At 38.3% G+C, this 20,885-nt stretch overlaps 1 protein-coding gene across 5 annotated transcripts in view; it reads right to left on the reverse strand.

Annotated features, from left to right (window-relative positions):
* Positions 1–20,885, reverse strand: part of Acss3 (acyl-CoA synthetase short-chain family member 3) — a 208,983-nt gene that overhangs the window by 42,672 nt on the left and 145,426 nt on the right. Inside the window, exon 10 of one of the 5 annotated variants that reach the window (XM_039079108.2) lies at positions 10,344–10,508. The exons of the other annotated variants lie outside the window; for them this stretch is intronic. Within the exon in view, the coding sequence (XP_038935036.1) occupies positions 10,501–10,508 (8 nt within the window). The 3' untranslated portion in view covers positions 10,344–10,500. Of the gene's footprint in view, positions 1–10,343; positions 10,509–20,885 lie in introns of those variants that run through there. 5 annotated transcript variants of the gene reach the window in all.

Consider the following 20,885-nt stretch of genomic DNA (forward strand, 5'->3'; position numbering starts at 1 on the left):
TTGTTCTAGAGCTTGTAGGTGTGCTGTCAAGCTGCTGACGTATGCTCTTTCCTGTTTCTTTCTGCAGGCACTCAGCGCTATGAGTTTTCCTCTTAGCATAGCTTTCATTGTGTCCCATAAGTTTAAGTATGTTGTACCTTCATTTTCATTAAATTCTAAAAAGTTTTTAATTTCTTTCTTTATTTCTTCCTTGACCAGGTTATCATTGAGTAGAGCATTGTTCAATTTCCAAGTATATGTGGACATTCTTCCTTGATTGTTATTGAAGACCAGTTTTAGGCCGTGGTGGTCCGATAGCACGCATGGGATTATTTCTATATTTCTGTACCTGTTGAGGCCCGTTTTTTGACCAATTATATGGTCAATTTTGGAGAAAGTACCATGAGGAGCTGAGAAGAAGGTATATCCTTTTGTTTTAGGATAGAATGTTCTATAAATATCCGTTAAGTCCATTTGGCTCATGACTTCTCTTAGTCTGTCTACATCTCTGTTTAATTTCTGTTTCCATGATCTGTCCATTGAAGAGAGTGGGGTGTTGAAATCTCCCACTATTATTGTATGAGGTGCAATGTGTGTTTTGAGCTTTAGTAAGGTTTCTTTTACGTATGTAGGTGCCCTTGTATTTGGGGCATAGATATTTAGGATTGAGAGTTCATCTTGGTGGATATTTCCTTTGATGAATATGAAGTGTCCTTCCTTATCTTTCTTGATGACTTTTAGTTGAAAATTGATTTTATCTGATATTAGAATGGCAACTCCAGCTTGCTTCTTCCGACCATTTGCTTGGAAAGTTGTTTTCCAGCCTTTCACTCTGAGCTAGTGTCTGTCTTTGTCTCTGAGGTGTGTTTCCTGTAGGCAGCAGAATGCAGGGTCCTCGTTGCATATCCAGTTTGTTAATCTATGTCTCTTTATTGGGGAGTTGAGGCCATTGATGTTGAGAGATATTAAGGAATAGTGATTATTGCTTCCTATCGTATTCATATTTGGATGTGAGGTTATGTTTGTGTGCTTTTCTTCTCTTTGTTTTGTTGCCAAGACGATTAGTTTCTTGCTTCTTCTAGGGTCTAGCTTGCCTCCTTATGTTGGGCTTTACCATTTATTATCCTTTGTAGTGCTGGCTTTGTAGAAAGATATTGTGTAAATTTGTTTTTGTCATGGAATATCTTGGTTTCTCCATCTATGTTAATTGAGAGTTTTGCAGGATACAGTAACCTGGGCTGGCATTTGTGTTCTCTTAGGGTCTGTATGACATCTGTCCAGGATCTTCTGGCCTTCATAGTTTCTGGCGAAAAGTCTGGTGTGATTCTGATAGGTCTGCCTTTATATGTTACTTGACCTTTTTCCCTTACTGCTTTTAATATTCTTTCTTTATTTTGTGCGTTTGGTGTTTTGACTATTATGTCACAGGAGGTGTTTCTTTTCTGGTCCAATCTATTTGGAGTTCTATAGGCTTCTTGTATGCCTATGGGTATCTCTTTTTTTACGTTAGGGAAGTTTTCTTCTATGATTTTGTTGAAGATATTTACTGGTCCTTTGAGCTGGGAGTCTTCACTCTCTTCTATACCTATTATCCTTAGGTTTGATCTTCTCATTGAGTCCTGGATTTCCTGTATGTTTTGGACCAGTAGCTTTTTCCGCTTTACATTATCTTTGACAGTTGAGTCAATGATTTCTATGGAATATTCTACTCCTGAGATTCTCTCTTCCATCTCCTGTATTCTGTTGGTGAAGCTTGTATCTACAGCTCCTTGTCTCTTCTTTTGGTTTTCTATATCCAGGGTTGTTTCCATGTGTTCTTTCTTGATTGCTTCTATTTCCATTTTTAATTCCTTCAACTGTTTGATTGTGTTTTCCTGGAATTCTTTCAGGGATTTTTGTGACTCCTCTCTATGGGCTTCTACTTGTTTAATTATGTTTTCCTGGAATTCTTTCAGGCATTTTTGTGATTCCTCTCTGTAGGCTTCTACTTGTTCTCTAAGGGAGTTCTTCACATCTTTCTTGAAGTCCTCCAGCATCATGATCAAATATGATTTTGAAACTAGATCTTGCTTTTCTGGTGTGTTTGGACATTCCATGTTTATTTTGGTGGGAGAATTGGGCTCCGATGATGCCATGTAGTCTTGGTTTCTGTTGCTTGGGTTCCTGCGCTTGCCTCTCGCCATCAGATTATCTCTACTGTTACTTTGTTCTGCTATTTCTGACAGTGGCTAGACTGCCCTATAAGCCTGTGTGTCAGGAGTGCTGTAGACCTGTTTTCCTGTTTTCTTTCATCCTGTCATGGCGACAGAGTGTTCTGCTTTCGGGCGTGTAGTTTTCCCTCTCTACAGGTCTTCAGTTGTTCCTGTGGGCCTGTGTCTTGAGTTCACCAGACAGGTCACTTGCAGCAGAAAAGTTGGTCTTACCTGTGGTCCCGAGGCTCAAGTTTGCTCGCGGGGTGCTGCCCAAGAGCTCTCCGCGGCAGCAGCAACCAGGAAGATCTGTGCCACCGTTTCTGGGAGCTTCAGTGTACCAGGGTTCCAGATGGCATTTGGTGTTTTCCTCTGGCGTCCGAGATGTGTGTGCAGAGTGCAGTCTCTTCTGGTTTCCCAGGTGTGTCTGCCTCTCTGAGGGTTTAGCTCTCCCTCCCACGGGATTTGGGTGCAGAGAACTGTTTATCTGGTCTGTTTCCTTCAGGTTCTGATGGTGTCTCAGAGGCAGCGGTCCTGCCGCTCCTGGGCCCTCCCCCACGGGAACCCAGAGGCCTTATACAGTTTCCTCTTGGGCCAGGGATGTGGGCAGGTGTGGGCAGTGTTGGTGGTCTCTTCCGCTCTGCAGCCTCAGGAGTGCCCACCTGACCAGGCGGTTGGGTCTCTCTCCCACGGGGTCTGGGAGCAGAGAGCTGCTGTGGGCCGGGATCCGCGGCGTAGATGTATTTTCTATATCACATGGAACATCAGATCCATGACAACAGGAGATACGTTTCTTATTAAACCAGTAGTTTTCGTACCTACTGCTTTTATGTAGCTACATACAAACGTGGAAGACATCATTGAAAATATTACAAAGGCCCTTTTTTTTGACAAAATGAAACATAATAAGATGAAGCAAATATTATTATATCTAAGTTGGACATCGGAACCCAATAGGAGAAAAAAATGTTCCAAGGGCAGGTAAAAGAGTTTCATGCTCAGGAGTCTGATAAAATAATAAGCTAATACCTATTATATATATATATATATATATATATATATATATATATGCAGAAGACCTGTATTATAATCCTCATCAAAAATAAATAATACATACATATGTGCATACATACATACATACATACATACATTCATACAATGAGTGTATGGGTTATTTTCTAATTCTGACCAGATCAGAACCAGGACTTTTTTTTTTTACTTTGAACCCAACAATCACTTGTATCATTAGGTAATAACATTCCAGTTCTTTTCATTTTGTTTCAAAGAAACCTTTTCCAACTACCAAATGCACACTCTGACATGTTTTAAGTTTCAGTTTTCATTCCTATGATCAGAGCTTTTAAAAATAAATTGGAAACCACCAATTGTACTCCCCAAATGAACCACACAGAAAGAGATAGTGAAGATGTCAAAAAGAGAAAGAGTGTATGTAATTTATATTTCCATTACAGAATTCTTCTATGATAATATTTAAAGGTGTATGATTCAGTATATATTTGTTAGATACAATCTCTTCATCAAAAGAGGTTTTCTTTGGGGATGAAGGAATGCTGTGATGGAATTACACACCAAATAGAAATGGCGGCATCTATGAAGTTTCTTTAATGAGCCCATTGAGAATTTCAGTTGTTCAGTGGAGCAAAGTCCATGGATTAAAAGAGAATGTAAATGGCAAAGAGGAAAATTACAAATGACTGTCAGTGCCAAGCTTTGAAATGTGCACATCTATCCAAGGACAGTGGGATCCACAGAGATCACTAGAGGCAATCATTGCTAAATTACTTTGTGAGATAATTTTCTTACTGACAAACTAAAGCCCTAAATTAATAATCCCCATATTCAGAGATAAACAGGCAGTTGATGATGTAGCAAAAGTAAACAGAAGTGGAAGATGAGACCAACTTAGGTCATACTCAGAATCAATAGGTCATTGTAATCGCTTGGGTTAAATAGAGAAAGAGGAGGTGTCTGTTAAACTCCCAGGGTTCATTTCAGAAATTTGGCAATCAGCATTAAATGTGAGTGACATTCAAGAGAATGGGCAAGGCAATAGGACAAAACCAGTTTGTGATTCAGAGTCCCTGCTGTATCTGGAAAACCACTCTTCTGCCCCTATGGTGACACTCGAGACACTACGTTAAGCAATCTGGACTGAGAACTTGGTTGTCCATGTTCAAGGTTGAAGTTCGAGGGATAAATCAGTTCAGCAGGCTGGTTACTGCTGAGTCATATTAATCATAGCATCATGGTGGGCGCAGAGGCAATTTGTAAAGAAATCGTTCACTCCACTTCTGAATCTATACCATGAGCTATAAATAACTTGAATGGTGGTAGCAAATAGAAGGAAGAAACAGTGAACTGTACACTGGTGAAAGAAAATCAATTTAATCTCGGTGTTCAAGACGTGATAGAATTATGGCTTAAAATACTTAAAGCAATCTAATGTCTGTATTAGATTCAGAGCCCTCAATGGAGCTGAGAAACTGATCTCAGCATAGGGTGGTTGGTTCAGTGAAGAGTCCCATATATAATCGGCAGCTCAATTAGATGAGAAGTGCTGAATTAATGAAGGCGAGAGCTAAAGCATGGGAAGAAAGCATCCCGAACTGCAGAGAACAAAGGCAGCTCTAGTTAAAACTGCAATGACTTTATGGAATTAAATTCTGTATGGGTAAATGCTTCCCTTACACTCATGTGCATGCAAATCGAGTTTTCATGATTTTGTAGTAGCTGCAGGTTGGGATGTTAAGGGTAGCCTTTTCAAGCACATGAGAGGATTCAGAAAAAACATAGACAGGAAATGTAAATAAGACATATGTGGGCTAACAGAGCCCTTGCATTCTGTGTTCCTGAATCTAGACTACCTACAGGGCAGAATGATAAAGACGACCCTTACAGCAATGAAAGGTTATTAATAGCAAGAAAAGAAAGGAAAATAATATTCATTCTGTTTTGGTAATAAACTGGGAATTTCTATTTTTATATATATTTCATTTTATTAAAAGCATTTGCGGAAGCCCAATGGGAAACAACTGAGCAGAAGATCAGGATGTGTATGTGGCAGTCAAGTAAGGGGCTGGGCTATGATACAAAACACTGTCCTATTAGGATTCCACATCACCTTATACTCCCCACCTTGCTGTTCCAAGGACCACTGTCACCTGCTGTTCTCTAAGAGTGACAGTAAGAGTGGGCTGATTCCCTTTCTTAAAATTAAGGGTTGTGTTGTACAGGAGAAAACAAATTTCCAGACCATTATTTCTCAAGGGAAGGCTTACAAACCTTTGTTCTTGTGAAGATCTTTATAAATTTGACATAATATTATTTGTTGTAGGCTAGGTTATAACGGATCCCTGTCAAAGGCTGAAGAATTAGAGTACATGATATTACAAAGACCAAGTCAGCAATGCCATTGATCAGCTTCCTAACACAATGTCTCTTTCCAATAAATCATCACTAATATAATAATGGCTCAGACAGTGTCATTCATATCTCATTCTTGCTTGGTTTGGGAATTCGTTTTCAGTTGGATTGACAATTAGTAAATAACTATTCACTTTCTAAACAAGAGTCTTATCCAGCATGTCTTACATTTGACAAAAGACTATTCTTTCCATAAACAAAATTCCCATAGCTGACCTCTAAGCTCCTATGTTTCAAATTATCATTAAAAAGAATCACCTACTCTGAACTAATGAAGACTGCTCTAAATGAGAGAAAAATCCAGTTACCAGGCAACAGGGATGACATCAAGATTCTGTCTTTCTCTTTCCAGATGGATACAGGCACATTCTCTCTAGCTGAACATTACTGGGGTGACAGTTCATCCATATAACTGCTACTCCCCCTACACAGTGTAAAATACAATAATATCCAAAAGATCCTTTTTACAAAGAAAAGTCAAGATGAATCTATTTTGAGCATGGAACTGTGAAAGATAAATTTGAATCACCCATTAGAAATTCATTCATATTTTCCCAAAGCCTTTTGAATTCTACTATTTGAAAATACTATAGGAAATCTTCTTGATAATCCAGCTCATGGGTAATGACAATAGTGGTGTACAGCCTTTCAGTTATGCAGTGTGCATATACTAATTCATATACTTACATTTGCAGGCATATACTCTGAAGAAACATTCACATAAATTTGACATAACAGTAAAGACAGAGCAAAGCCCCGACACAGAAAATAGCGAAGAGTTAATAAGATTCATTTAGAAAGCAGCCCTTCATTATCTACAGTTATATTTTGCTCAGAGACTTACAGGCAGCAAAGCATGGCCTAGTGTCCTTTGATCTTCAATAGCCAGAGAATAGGATGATACATAAAGTTCTTAAGGTAAAGTCACCAGAAAGGCACTTAACTCAATGCTGTGCCAGCTCCTCAGTGGGAGCCTCATATGATTTAACTCTGAGAAGGAATTGTGCAGTGAGAATTACAAAGCTTCGCAGGGGTACAAGCGCCATACAGACACAGGTACATTGGAACCTGAAGAAAGCCATGCGGACAGCCAAGTGGTAATGTGGAGGTGTATGGGGAATAAGAGGAGTTGTAAAGCTTTCAGAGTTGAAATTTATTCTAGGAGACTAAATGTAAAAATGATGGACCAGTGAGCTGAAGTCATAGTCAGTACATTGACCAACCTGTACACAATGCAGAAGACACAGTCTTCTTTGAGAAAACAAGGATAAGAAAGGAGACGAAGGATTCAGAAAGGTAAGTGGCAAGTAGGTTGATACATTATGGATCAATTGTCAAATATTTGCCTAGCATTTCTATATAAATATTTTTCTGTATGCATTCAATATATTTCACATTTATATGTTTCTCAGATATAAGAAATAGTGTGTGTATATATATATGTATATATATATATGTGAGAGAGAAATAAGACAGTACAATTATGTGCTGGTAATATTTCCCACAGAGACCTCTGTTTAGTACAGCTATTTAAAAAACAAACCTGCAATTAATTGTTCTCTCATGTGGGTTTCATTCTTAAAAGTAAACATGCATTAATTTCTTAAAATTAAAAGAAAGAAAGAAGGAAGAAAGGAAGGAAAAAGAAAATAGTCCTAGTCTAATGAGTCTTCTATATGTTTTCTTTTTTTTATTGGATATTTTTATTTACATTTTCAATGTTATTCCCTTTCCTGGTTTCCCATCCATAAGCCCCTATTTCATCCCCCTCCCCCTTTTCCGATAAAGGTGTTCCTTCTCCCCAGCCACTGCCCGTCTCCTTGCCCTGACATTCTCCTACACTGGGGGGTCCAGCCTTGGCAGGACCAAGGCTTCTCCTCCCACTGGTGCCCAACAAGGCCATCCTCTGCTACATATGCAGCTGGAGTCATGGGTCTGTCCATGTGTAGTTTTTGGGTAGTGGTTTAGTCTCTGGGACCTCTGTTTGGTTGGCATTGTTGTTCTTATGGGGTTTCAAGCCCTTCAATCCTTCAATCCTATCTCTAATTCCTTCAATGGGACCCCGTTCTCAGCTCAATGGTTTGCTGCTAGCATTTCCTTACAGCTATGGGTCTGATTTGGAAAGCCCAACTAACTATAATGGTTACAATACATGCTGCCATAGTCTACTGCCCAGAAGTACATTCTACTCATCTTAGTTACGTTTCTACTGCTTTGGCAAAACACCAGGAGCAAGGCATTGTGGGAGAATGAGGTTAGGCTTATTGTTTCTGAGGTTTACGGTCCATGATGGCAGAGCAAAGGCATGGTGACAGGAACATCTAAGAGCTAATATCTCAAGACTGTGAGTAGGAGGCTGACGGGGGCACACTGGAAATGACTCAAGTCTTCTGAACCCTCAAAGTCACAGTGACACATCTTCAACATGGCCACACATCCAAATCCTTTCCAAACAGTTCTACCAACAAGAGGCCAAGTATTCTAACGGATAAGCTTTTGGGAGCATTTTATTCAAACCACTACCATACCCAACAGAGCAAAATTACATCTGTCATGTCAACGACTTTTGATGTCCTTTAAAACATGCTATGAGGGCAGCATTTAGAGGAATGGTTTTCATTTATATGCTGACATGCCAACATTCGCTGGAGCAGTTTACCTTCTAGTTTAATAAAATTTAGAGTAATCAAATTCTTTCTCAAAGGACAAATATTTAGGCTGCATAAAAACTGGAGTTACATTAGAACTTGAGCTGTAATTAAAACTGTTGCAGCTCAATCAAATAGGGCCAGAAATAATCTAATTACTTAAGATATCAGAACTCAACAACCAAGGTCAAGGCACATAGAGCTAAATCAATAATTTCAATTACCAACAGTGTCTATGAAGTGACTATCATTTTCTCGCTGAAATCATTTCTTAGAACTTTTCAACTATGAGGAAGAGTTTTATTCTTGCATTGGGGTGATGAAAATGAAATAAAAAAAATAATGAAGTCACCTAGGAAAGCTCAGGGAGGTGGTGGTGATTAGGTAACTTCACTTACATCATTAGTCCCTAGCCATCAAAACACTTAGTGTTTTCCAAATAAACATTGTAACTCCTAACAGCAAGAGCACTAGTACTATTCAAGCAACTAAAAGGACTCAGAGATTATTGATCTAAGCCCTCTACTAAGGTACCTTTATATATAGTTATTAAAGAACTTAGATGTTACAAGCTGGTGGTAATTGCATTTCTTTTTAAGGAGGGAGAAAGGATTGTAAGAGCCAGAGGCATCAAAGTCACCCCAAGAACATGGGCAGCAACCAGGGCTCCTAGGGGTTGCAGTGACTGTACAGACACTGTATGTTTACTCAAGGGTCCTGTATAGGTCTGAGCTAGGTCCTTTGAATATATGTAATGGTTATTCGTCTTGGTCTTCTTCAGGGACTCTTAACAGTGAGAGTGAGGCTGTTTTTTACTTTCTTTTGTTTACTCTTGGGACTATTACTCTCCTACTGAGTTGTTTTAATTGCTTTGAATTGTTTTAATTGTCGAAATGGAGATGATTATAAGTTTGGTGGTATTTATGGTCTTAAACACCCTCTGAGAGAAAGGTCAAGGTATTAATTTTTATTCATTCTATAGCTTTAATGATTTCTGGTTACTAGATCAAGGATATACTATTTTGGGAGAGAAGTTCCTTATTTGTATTGACAGGAAAGGAGAAAAGACTTTGGACCCTTTCCAGAATGATATGGATCAGGTATGATAGGGGAAGACCCCCTAAAGATCTTGGCGATAGACAGAAGAGAAAATAAAGCAAGATCAGACAGGACAGATAACTTGATCTGCTGATTCTTTGACACGGGGAAAGCCCAATAACTAGCTTAGATAAAAAATGTCTCTAGCCAAAATGTCAACTAAATTTAGATAATAAACCTTGTTGGTTATGTAATCCTTAAAATTCAACATGCCATCAATGAAGATTTATTACAACTGGTTATTGATCAAATTAATTCATAAAAAGACATATAGTTGCCTTTCACCTGCTCAAACAAGGAGCAAAAATCATCCTTAACTGATCTTTGCACTTTCCCCAATACATAGGAGTAGCTTAGTAGTACTAAAATTTTGGTTATGAGATTCATGTTACAGAACATATAACTTGGGCAAGATTCATCCTCAGGATGCTTAACTGACCTGCTATTGCAGCCCCCTCCTTGCTGATGCTTCAAAGACTTGCTTCAAAACAGCCTCAGGAATTACTGCTGATTCCAGATGATCTCACTTTCAGATGGATCCAATCAAAACTTCAGTCAAGCACTGAGCCTTCTAAGCACACAGAGACTGGGTAACAGATACTAAAGCTAGCTTTCATATATATATATATATATATATATATATATATATATATATATACACATATATATATAATTATATATATATAATTTTCATTAATATAAATCTATATATTGATACAAAACTTAAAATTAATATTGTTACTCTTAGATAGGCATTGTGCCTATGCAACTCATTTACGAATATATGCCTTTGACCCAGGCCTTCTGATTGCTCCTATTACAAACAGTTTAAGATGATTAAGTAACACAAATTAAGGGCCAGATAGGAAACTCATGGTTATATTAGTGTTTTCAATTTACTGAAATAGAAATGACTAAGAATAGTTAAGATTTAACATATACTTTACATATATAGTCTTCAAAAAAATCAGAAATCCACAGAATATGACATGTAATATTATTTTATTATTAAGGATCATTTGACAATGAGATAAGTCTGCTCCTGATGGCTTCCCCATTCCCCTTTAAAAAAAATTTAAACATCAAAACCTCCATGTAGCGTTGCTCCAATTATGACGATGTAGCCACTTGGGAAAAAAGCTCTATTCACCTACAAAGAAAAACTATTGTTCAAGAAAGGACACACAAAGTGAGGTTGTTGACTATTTAGTTCTGTCAAGACAGAACAAACCATTCCTTCATTTCAAGGTCTGTCAGATGGTTCTGAGCCAGAAGGTCAAAGATATCAATGTTATCAGGAATTACGGGACTGTCCAAGTAGTCAGCTCTCTCTACAATTTGTTTAAGTTCTGGAGCTATGTGTGACACTTCCTATATATTCATGTCATATTTAATGCACGCTTAGATTTCTAAAGGAGTTGAAGACTGGTTACAGCCTCATAATCATAAGTTGTTTAACACTGAGGGAGATGATAGATTTAAAAGGATGGTTTCCAGATAGTAATGTAAGTTAAAATCAAAACATAATTCAAGTATAGAATTATATATATATATATATATATATATATATATATATATGTTTAAGTTAGGATAGGTGTAGAACGCTTTATGTAATTGACAATTATGATAAATTAAATGTTAATGATTTGTCTTACTTTATATAATTGTTATGGTTATGCTCAATTTATATCTAAGAGAAAAGTTTTTTTTTTAATTTGGACAGAAAAGTTAAGATGTCTGGAATTGTTTCTAATGCTTTTTCTTAATTCAGCTCCCAAAATCGGGAATCTGTTTCCAAATCACAATGGTCTCTGTCCCCAATTGATTTTTGATTGATCAATAAAGAGGCAATGGCCAATGGCTGAACAAGATGAAAGAGATGGGACTTCTAGGTTGGGGGTGGGGTGGGACTAGGGAAGAGAGGGTCCCCAGGAGGAGGGATAGGACAAACCAGACCAGAAAGGAACAGGAGGGAGTAAAAGCCAAAATGTAGGTACAAGAAGGAAAGTGGCCCTCAAAAAGAGATGCCCAGAAGCATCTTGGGTAGCAAAGATAGGGAGCTCGCCAGAAGAAGCCAGGGCAGCAAAGATAAAATATAGATTTTGAAAGATATCGCTCAGGAAGAATTAGAAATGCCCAGCTGTTGAACTAATCAAGACACATTAAAATGCTGTGTGTATCTTTCATTTGATAACCCAGAGGGCTCTGGAAGGTGGTTAAAAGAGAGACCCACTGGTTTTTTGTAATTCCCAATGAATTTGCAAATTGCTCTTTCTAACTGTATGTAGAATTGAGTTGGAATTTTGAGGGGGATTGCATTGAATCTGTAGACTGCTTTTGGCAAGATGGCCATTTTTACTATATTAATCCTGCCAATCCATGAACATATGAGATCCTTTTTCATTTTCTGAGATCTTCTTCAATTTATTTCTTCAGAGACTTGAAGTTCTTGTCATACAGATCTTTCCCTTGCTTGGTTAGAATCACAACATGCTATTTTATATTAATTGTCACTATTGTGAAGGGTGTCATTTCCCTAATTTCTTTCTCAGCCTGTTTGTCCTTTGAGTAGAGGAAGGCTACTGATTTGTTTGAGTTAATTTTATATCCAGTCACTTTGCTGAAGTTGTTTATCAGGTTTAGGAGTTCTCTAGTGGATCTTTTGGGGTCACTTAATTATACTATCATATCATATCATCTGCAAATAGTGATATTTTGACTTCTTCCTTTCCAATTTGGATCCCTTTGACCTCCTTTTGTTTTCTGATTGCTCTGGCTAGGATTTTGAGTACTATATTGAATAGGTAGGGAGAAAGTGGGCAACCATGTCTAGTTCCTCATTTTGGTGGAATTGCTTAAAGTTTCTCTCCATTTAATTTGATGTTGGCTACTTGTTTGCTGTATATTGCTTTTTATTATGTTTAGGGATTGAATAAAAAAAACCCAGGATAGCAAAAACTATCCACAATAATAAAAGAACTTCTGGGAGAATCACGATCCCAGAAGTCAAGCTGTATTACACAGCAATAGTGAGACAAACTTTATGATATTAGTTCAGAGACAGTCAGGTAAATCAATGGAATAAAATTGAAGACCTAGAAATGAATCCACACACCTATGGTCACTTGATCTTTGACAAAGGAACTAAAACCATCCAGTGGAAAAAAGGACAGCATTTTCAACAAAATGGTGCTGGTTCAACTGGAGATTAGCATGAAGAAGAATGCAAATCAATCCATTCTATTATTATTATTATTATTATTATTATTATATTTACATTTAAAATGTTATCCCCTTTCCTGGTTTCCCAACCATAAACCCCCTATCCCATTCCCCTCCCCTTTCTTCTATGAAGGTGTTCCCCCAACCAACAATGTAGCCCCTTTCTGCTTCCCCATTCTGACCTTCCCCTACACTGGGGAAGCCTTGGTCATGTACAAAGGTCAAGTCCAAGTGGATCAAGGACCTCCACATAAAACCAGATACACTAAAACTACTAGAAGAAAAAGTAGGAAGATCCTGGAACACATAGGTAATGGGGAAATTTTCCTGAATAAAACACGAATGGCTTATGCTCTAAGATCAAGAATTGACAAGTGTGACTTCATAAAAACTGCAAAGCTTCTGTAAGGCAAAGGACCCTGTCATTCGGACAAAACGGCAACCAACAGATTGGGAAAAGATCTTTACCAATCCTACATCTGATAGAGGGCTAATATCTAATATATACAAAGAATGCAAGTTAGACTCCAGAGAATCAAATAACCCTATTTAAAAAATGGGGTACAGAACTAAACAAAGAATTCTCATCTAAGGAATATTGAATGACTGAGAAGCACCTAAAGAAATGTTCAACATCCTTGGTCATCAGGCAAATGCAAATCAAAACAACCCTGAGATTACACATCACCACAGACATAATGGCTAAGATAAAAAACTCAGGTGACAACAGATGCTGGTGAGGATGTGGAGAAAGAGGAACACTCCTCCATTGTTGGTGGGATTGCAAACTGGTACAATCACTCTGGAAATCTGTCTGAAGTTTTCTCAGAAAATTAGACATTCCACTACCTGAGGACCCAGCTATACCTCTCCTGGGCATATACCCAAAAGATGCTTCAACATACAACAAAGACACATGCTCCACTATGTTCATAGTAGCCTTATTTATAATGCTCGCGGACAACCATTGAACTGAGAATGGGCTTCCCATTGGTGGACATAGAGAAAGGATAGAAGGAGCTCAAGGTGTTAGCAAACCCATAAGAACAACAATACCAACCCACCAGAGCTCCCAGGGACTAAACCACCATCCAGAGAATACACATGGACAGACCCATGGCTCCAACTGCATATGTAGCAGAGGCTGGCCTTGTGGGGCACGAATGAGAGAAGAAGCCCTTGGTCCTGCCAAGGCTCGACCCTCCAGTGTAGGAAAATATCTGGGTGGGGAGGTGGGAAGAGGTGGGTGGATGGGTTGAGAAATACCATCATAGAAGAAATGGAAAGGGGAGGGAATAGGGGGTTTATGGACAAGCAACTGAGAAAGGGGATATTTAAAATGTAAATAAATAATAATGTATCCAGTAAAAGAAATCCATTTAAAAAAATGTTGGCAAGGTTTTAGTGAAATTTAGTGGGAGTGGAACTCTTAGGCATTGCTGGTGGGGGGAATGTAAAATAACTTAATTATGGAAAAAAAGACAGAAACCCACGAGAAGCCAATGAGGTTTAACTAATTCATCACTACACTGGTCCACGTCACATGCATAGTTAGGCACCATTTCTCTGTACTTCATATAGAGAAATGCACCAAAACAAACAAACAAACAAACAAACAAAAAATTCTGCTGGTCTGCTGTGGTTTTTAGACACAGCCATAGACTTGGGCTGATTGGCAAAGTGATGTCAGCTGAGACAGACTCATGTTGAGAGGCAAGACTCAGAGAGAACACACATGATGTTTAAGGAGAGTGTAAAAAGGTCTTTATGGACAGTGACAGAGGCTGAGCTTGGTTTGCTTACAGAGCTAGCCATACAGTGTTTGCTGGTCTCACATCTCCTCTGATCTTTGCTTCATTGAAAGAGGCACAACCAAGAACTGCTCCTGACATTCCTGCTGATCTGAATCCCTCCCGCCTGGGTGTTCAGGTTGTGCTACGTGCTGCTATCCTGATACTGCTGAAACGGACTGCTGGTTTATCCATGAAAAGTTCTTGTGTAGATCAAGCTGCCTGCTGCTGCTAACCTGTACCTGACAGGAATTTGCACCAAAAAAAATTTTTTTAAAAGGTCCACTTTCCCTGTGTCCTTTCTCTTCTACTACCCCTGGTGCGTGGTGTGCTACAAGGGAGTTAAAGCATTTAAGAATTATCATTAAAAGTAGAGGTTTAAAAAAATTAAAGTGACAAGTGTGGAGGACTGGATATTGGCAGGAGGGGAGGTAGTAGAGTAGGGACTGACTGGGAAGAGAGGAAAGAGTGGAGTGGAATATATAAGAAAAGAACAAATACATACATACATACATGCATATGTACATACATACATGCATACGTACATACATGCATACGTACATACATGCATACGTACATACATATTTTAAAATAAATAAATATTTAAAAATACATATTTATTTTATGTATATGAATGTTTTGCTTCAGATACCCTGGAACCTGAGTCACAGGTGTTTGTGAGCCACCAATGAGTATAAGAATTGAATCTGAGTTCTCTACAAAATTATCAAGTTCTCTTAAGCAGTGAGTCATCTTTCTAGCCCAGTGGCCATTACTTTTAACATGATAACAAATGAAAGAAAGAGAGAGACTCAAAACTTGGATCCTGACATGTTTGGTTGTCATTATTTCTCAAGTAATATTATCTTTTATATCAAGTAGAAAACAAAGATAGAAGGGAGGGAGAGAGGGAGAGGGAGAGAGAGAGGGAGAGAAAGAGAGAGAGGGAGAGAAATAAGTAAATCTCATATGTGGGTAGTCTACTATGGTTTAAAGAGTTAGTCTGAAGTGTAAGGGAAATTTTCTTAGGCCATTTACTCTTAAGAACTTCCTTAACTTGTCTTGAATCAGACAATGGAATTCTTGCAAAGAACACAATTTACTACATGAAAAGTCTTTATTCTGAAAATTATCTTCTTGCCTGATTTATGAGAGAGCTTCTTTTTGTCCTAAAACTACCTATAACAATACAGCATTTTATCTGGAGATTATATAACTGAGGATAATAAACTACAGACTGGATCATTTCACATGAAATGCCATATTTTAGTAAAATTGATATCTATTCTTTTAATTATTCTGTCTAGATGGTGATAATACCACCTGTTTCCACATTTCTATGATGAAAATGAAAATGAAAAACTAAGTCAACAATCCAACTGTTTTCAATCATCTTACAGATAAGTTGCTGCTTAAATAAAATTGTTGAATGAATGGCAATTCAGTTTCTATCGAGACTAATGAGTGAATTTGACAGAACCCTTCTCGACTTAGCAAAACTGATTTTCTTCATGATAGCACTAAAGATTTACATTATTACAATCAAAAGCAGGAGCTCAATGCTTCAGTTGCCATAAACAGCAAAAAATCTTCATTGAAATAATCTTTGGGGGAGGGGCATGACTATTCTCAGATACTGAAAGACTAGCTTTCAATTGGAAATTGTAGATATTCAGTGAGACATCAAATAATATTGCTATTAACAGGTCAAAAGAGAATATTCTTCTCTAATAGTTTGTTGGTGTTAACATAAATTATATTTTGAATGACAAAGTATAATTTCCTGATTTTCAGAAGAACCTGAGTTCAGTTCCTAGCTTGCAAGTCAATCGGCTGACAACCACCTATTCCAAAGTATTGGAAACCCTCTTCTGGCCAAGGCAGGCATGCACACACAAAGATACACACACACAAACACACACACACACACACACACACACAGACTCACATACAGATTCACACACACACTTCATACACAAATAAAAAATCATAAAGAAAACCCAATGTTATATGAACAGATTGACTGCAGCTGTAATCATATAATCTGATGGATTTCATTTACAGATGCTTAAGTAGCTAAAATACTCCTTTCTACTTTCAATTTAACACAAAAGGATTTCCTAACTGCTCACTTACACACATATATTAATGCAAAGAACAAATACAGTTCATCAGTCTTTCACGCAAATAACTCTATGGAAGACTCATCAAGGTTTATAAGCTTATAAATTATTAATTCATATGTGCATAATAAGAGAAGCCATGTAGAACATTTGAGATTGAAAACAAAGAAACTCATTTTTTGGTCAAAGCTTAACCTCATTACAAACACTATCTAGTGTTTTCTAGCAGGGATCTTGGAAGCTAAGCAAACATCTATTTGATGAGGGAAACATGAGGACATTGGTCAATGTACTAAAAATATCAAGACCTTTTTCTTCCTCAGTGAATTACACCTTATTTTTGTCTTTTACTCCTATGGATTTAATATTTCTTTAATTCTACTCTGAGAAGGAAGTGGGTGCTGGAGAGATGGCTCTTGCTTCTAATTCCGAGGACCAGAGTTGGGTCCCTAGCGTTTATGTAGTGTAGTTCATACTTTAAGAACAAGTAATGGCGTATGGTGAAATTCAGTCTTGCCTTACACTTTACTGCAACAATTCTCAAAGTGAAAAAATAATTTTCTATGCAAATAAGTAAAGATTCTAACTGTGTATGCACAGGGATCCATAGAGTTGGCCTGGCCTATTCACCTTAAAAGGTGTATGTCTTTTTTTTTTTTTTTTACATTTTTTTTCTTTTTTACCAGTCTGTGGCTCCTGATACCAGTGTGCCTTCGAGTTCCTGAGAACCTGAACCACTCTCTCAGGCAGTGAAGCCTTCAGGTTACTTTGTGTTTCTCTGTATGTTCCCTTGGAAATTAAGGAAACATGGAAGCACAACAAAATAATAGATCTAGTCTGTGTACTCGGCATAGTTTGTTAACGTCCTTGTATTCTAGAAATGACCATGATATTGATCCTGGCAATCACCACTATATTCTGTTTCAGATAATCAGGGTATCAAATGTTTAATTGATCTGGATAAAATAGTTACCTCTTCAGTCTTATTGTGGCCTCAACAACCAAAACCTGGTTTAATTTCTAGCCCCTTATATTAGGGAACCTTAACCAAGTGTGTAAGCATGGGAGTTTACACTTAACCACACAACTATCCCGTGCTACCTGCATCATCCAGAATTCAACTGAATTCTGGGAGAAAAGGTTTTTCTTCATTCTTGCATTCAATTCTTTCCTCAAAAAAATAATGAGGAATTTTCTAAACTTTAAATGATCTTCTCTAAAAATTTGCATTCTTAATTATAACTATGCCAATATCTTGCTCTAAAAGAAAGACCATAAAATTGAAAAATAAAGTGATATTATTTTTCTTACAGATATTTTATATCTAATAGTCAATGTAGACAGATATAGTTAGTGCTTTGAGAAGTATGTATGTTTTACAGACTTCAGTGAGTTTTTTCCCCATATTTTAGAAAGCACAAATTACATACATCTACATTTTTTCCAGGCAAGGAAAATCTTTTTTGAAAGTTTATTGTATCTTCCAGTAATGTCCAAGAAAACAACTTTCATGTATAATAGAGAACGGATCAATACTATTAACACTCTTTCTTACTGAAAACATAATTACTTTTCTGATTTTTTAATATATTATAATGTGCTCTATCATTGTTTCTCTAAATGGAATACTGTCTTTTGAGTCCATAGTACTTAAAAATGTGCATACTGGTGAAAAAGCTTTCCTTTAGTAACTAAACATACAGAACCATGATTTTCATTTATAGAGGGGAAAGGTCTTACTCTCTGGTCAGTTATTTTAAACTACATATTACAAAGATGTAGAGAAAACATGTTTTTCCTGAAAGGTAACATACAAGGAGACAATGAACACATGAATAAAATAAAAAATATCACAACTATCAACATTTGCTTTTTTTTTCTTTTCTATAAGAGGTACCAACATTTTGACACAATGAAATGTACAAATGTGCTGAGCTACATACACAGCAAGGCCAAGCGAGGCTCATAGTGATTAGAAATGTTCATATCCGCCTGGTTGCTGCCGCCGAAGAGAGCTCGTGGGCAGCAGCCCACGAGCAAACTTGAGCTTCGGGACCACAGTAAGACCAACTTTTCTGCTGCAAGAGACCTGCCTGGTGAACTCGGGACACACAGAGGCAGAATTCCTCTAGGACCGGGCACTTCCTGTGTTTACCGGGAGTCCCACACCCATGCATCCTGACCCGCAGCAGCTCTCTGCTCCCAGACCCCGTGGGAGAAAGACCTCAACGCCTGGTCAGGTGGGCACTCCTGAGGCTGCAGAGCAGAAGAGACCACCAACACTGCCCGCCCCTGCCCACATCCCTGGTACAAGAGGAAACTGTATAAGGCCTCTGGGTTCCCGTGGGGGAGGGCCCAGGAGCGGCAGGACCCCTGCGCCTGAGACACCGCCGGAACCTGAAGGAACAGACGTGATAAACAGTTCTCTGCACCCAAATCTCGTGGGAGGGAGAGCTAAACCTTCAGAGAGGCAGACACACCTGGGAAACCAGAAGAGACTGCACTGTGCACACATTACTGATTCCAGAGGAAAACACCAAATGCCATCTGGAACCTTGGTGCACTGAAGCTCCCTGAAACGGCAGCGCAGATCTTCCTGGTTGCTGCCACCACAGAGAGCTCGTGGGCAGCACCCCGCGAGCGAACTTGAGCCTCGGGACCACAGGTAAGACCAACTTTTCTGCTGCAAGTGACCTGCCTGGTGAACTCAAGACACAGGCCCATAGGAACAGCTGAAGACCTGTAGAGAGGAAAAACTACACGCCCGAAAGCAGAACACTCTGTCCCCATAACTGGCTGAAAGAAAACAGGAAAACAGGTCTACAGCACTCCTGACACACAGGCTTATAGGACAGTCTAGCCACTGTCAGAAATAGCAGAACAAAGTAACACTAGAGATAATCGGATGGCGAGAGGCAAGCGCAGGAACCCAAGCAACAGAAACCAAGACTACATGGCACCATCGGAGCCCAATTCTCCTATCAAAACAAACATGGAATATCCAAACACACCAGAAAAGCAAGATCTAGTTTCAAAATCATATTTGATCATGACGCTGGAGGACTTCAAGAAAGACGTGAAGAATTCCCTTAGAGAAACACAGGAAAACATTAATAAACAAGTAGAAGCCTACAGAGAGGAATCGCAAAAATGCCTGAAAGAATTCCAGGAAAACATAAATAAACAAGTAGAAGCCCATAGAGAGGAGACACAAAAATCCCTGAAAGAATTCCAGGAAAACACAATCAAACAGTTGAAGGAATTAAAAATGGAAATAGAAGCAATCAAGAAAGAACACATGGAAACAACCCTGCATATAGAAAACCAAAAGAAGAGAGAAGGAGCTGTAGATACAAGCTCACCAACAGAATACAAGAGATGGAAGAGAGAATCTCAGGAGCAGAAGATTCCATAGAAATCATTGACTCAACTGTCAAAGATAATGTAAATCGGAAAAAGCTACTGGTCCAAAACATACAGGAAATCCAGGACTCAATGAGAAGATCAAACCTAAGGATAATAGGTATAGAAGAGAGTGAAGACTCCCAGCTCAAAGGACCAGTAAATATCTTCAACAAAATCATAGAAGAAAACTTCCCTAACCTAAAAAAAGAGATACCCATAGACATACAAGAAGCCTACAGAACTCCAAATAGATTGGACCAGAAAAGAAACACCTCCCGTCATATAATTGTCAAAACACCAAACGCACAAAATAAAGAAAGAATATTAAAAGCAGTAAGGGAAAAAGGTCAAGTAACATATAAAGGCAGACCTATCAGAATCACACCAGACTTCTCGCCAGAAACTATGAAGGCCAGAAGATCCTGGACTGATGTCATACAGACCCTAAGAGAACACAAATGCCAGCCCAGGTTACTGTATCCTGCAAAACTCTCAATTAACATAGATGGAGAAACCAAGATATTCCATGACAAAACCAAATTTACACAATATCTTTCTACAAATCCAGCACTACAAAGGATAATAAATGGTAAAGCCCAACATAAGGAGGCAAGCTATGCCCTAGAAGAAGCAAGAAACTAATCATCTTGGCAACAAAACAAAGAGAATGAAAGCACACAAACATAACCTCACATCCAAATATGAATATAACGGGAAGCAATAATCACTATTCCTTAATATCTCTCAACATCAATGGCCTCAACTCCCCAATAAAAAGACATAGATTAACAAACTGAATACACGAGGACCCTGCATTCTGCTGCCTACAGGAAACACACCTCAGAGACAAAGACAGACACTACCTCAGAGTGAAAGGCTGGAAAACAACTTTCCAAGCAAATGGTCAGAAGAAGCAAGCTGGAGTAGCCATTCTAATATCAAATAAAATCAATTTTCAACTAAAAGTCATCAAAAAAGATAAGGAAG

The sequence above is a fragment of the Rattus norvegicus genome, chromosome 7 (assembly GCF_036323735.1).
Source record: "Rattus norvegicus strain BN/NHsdMcwi chromosome 7, GRCr8, whole genome shotgun sequence".
Lineage (NCBI taxonomy): Eukaryota > Metazoa > Chordata > Mammalia > Rodentia > Muridae > Rattus > Rattus norvegicus.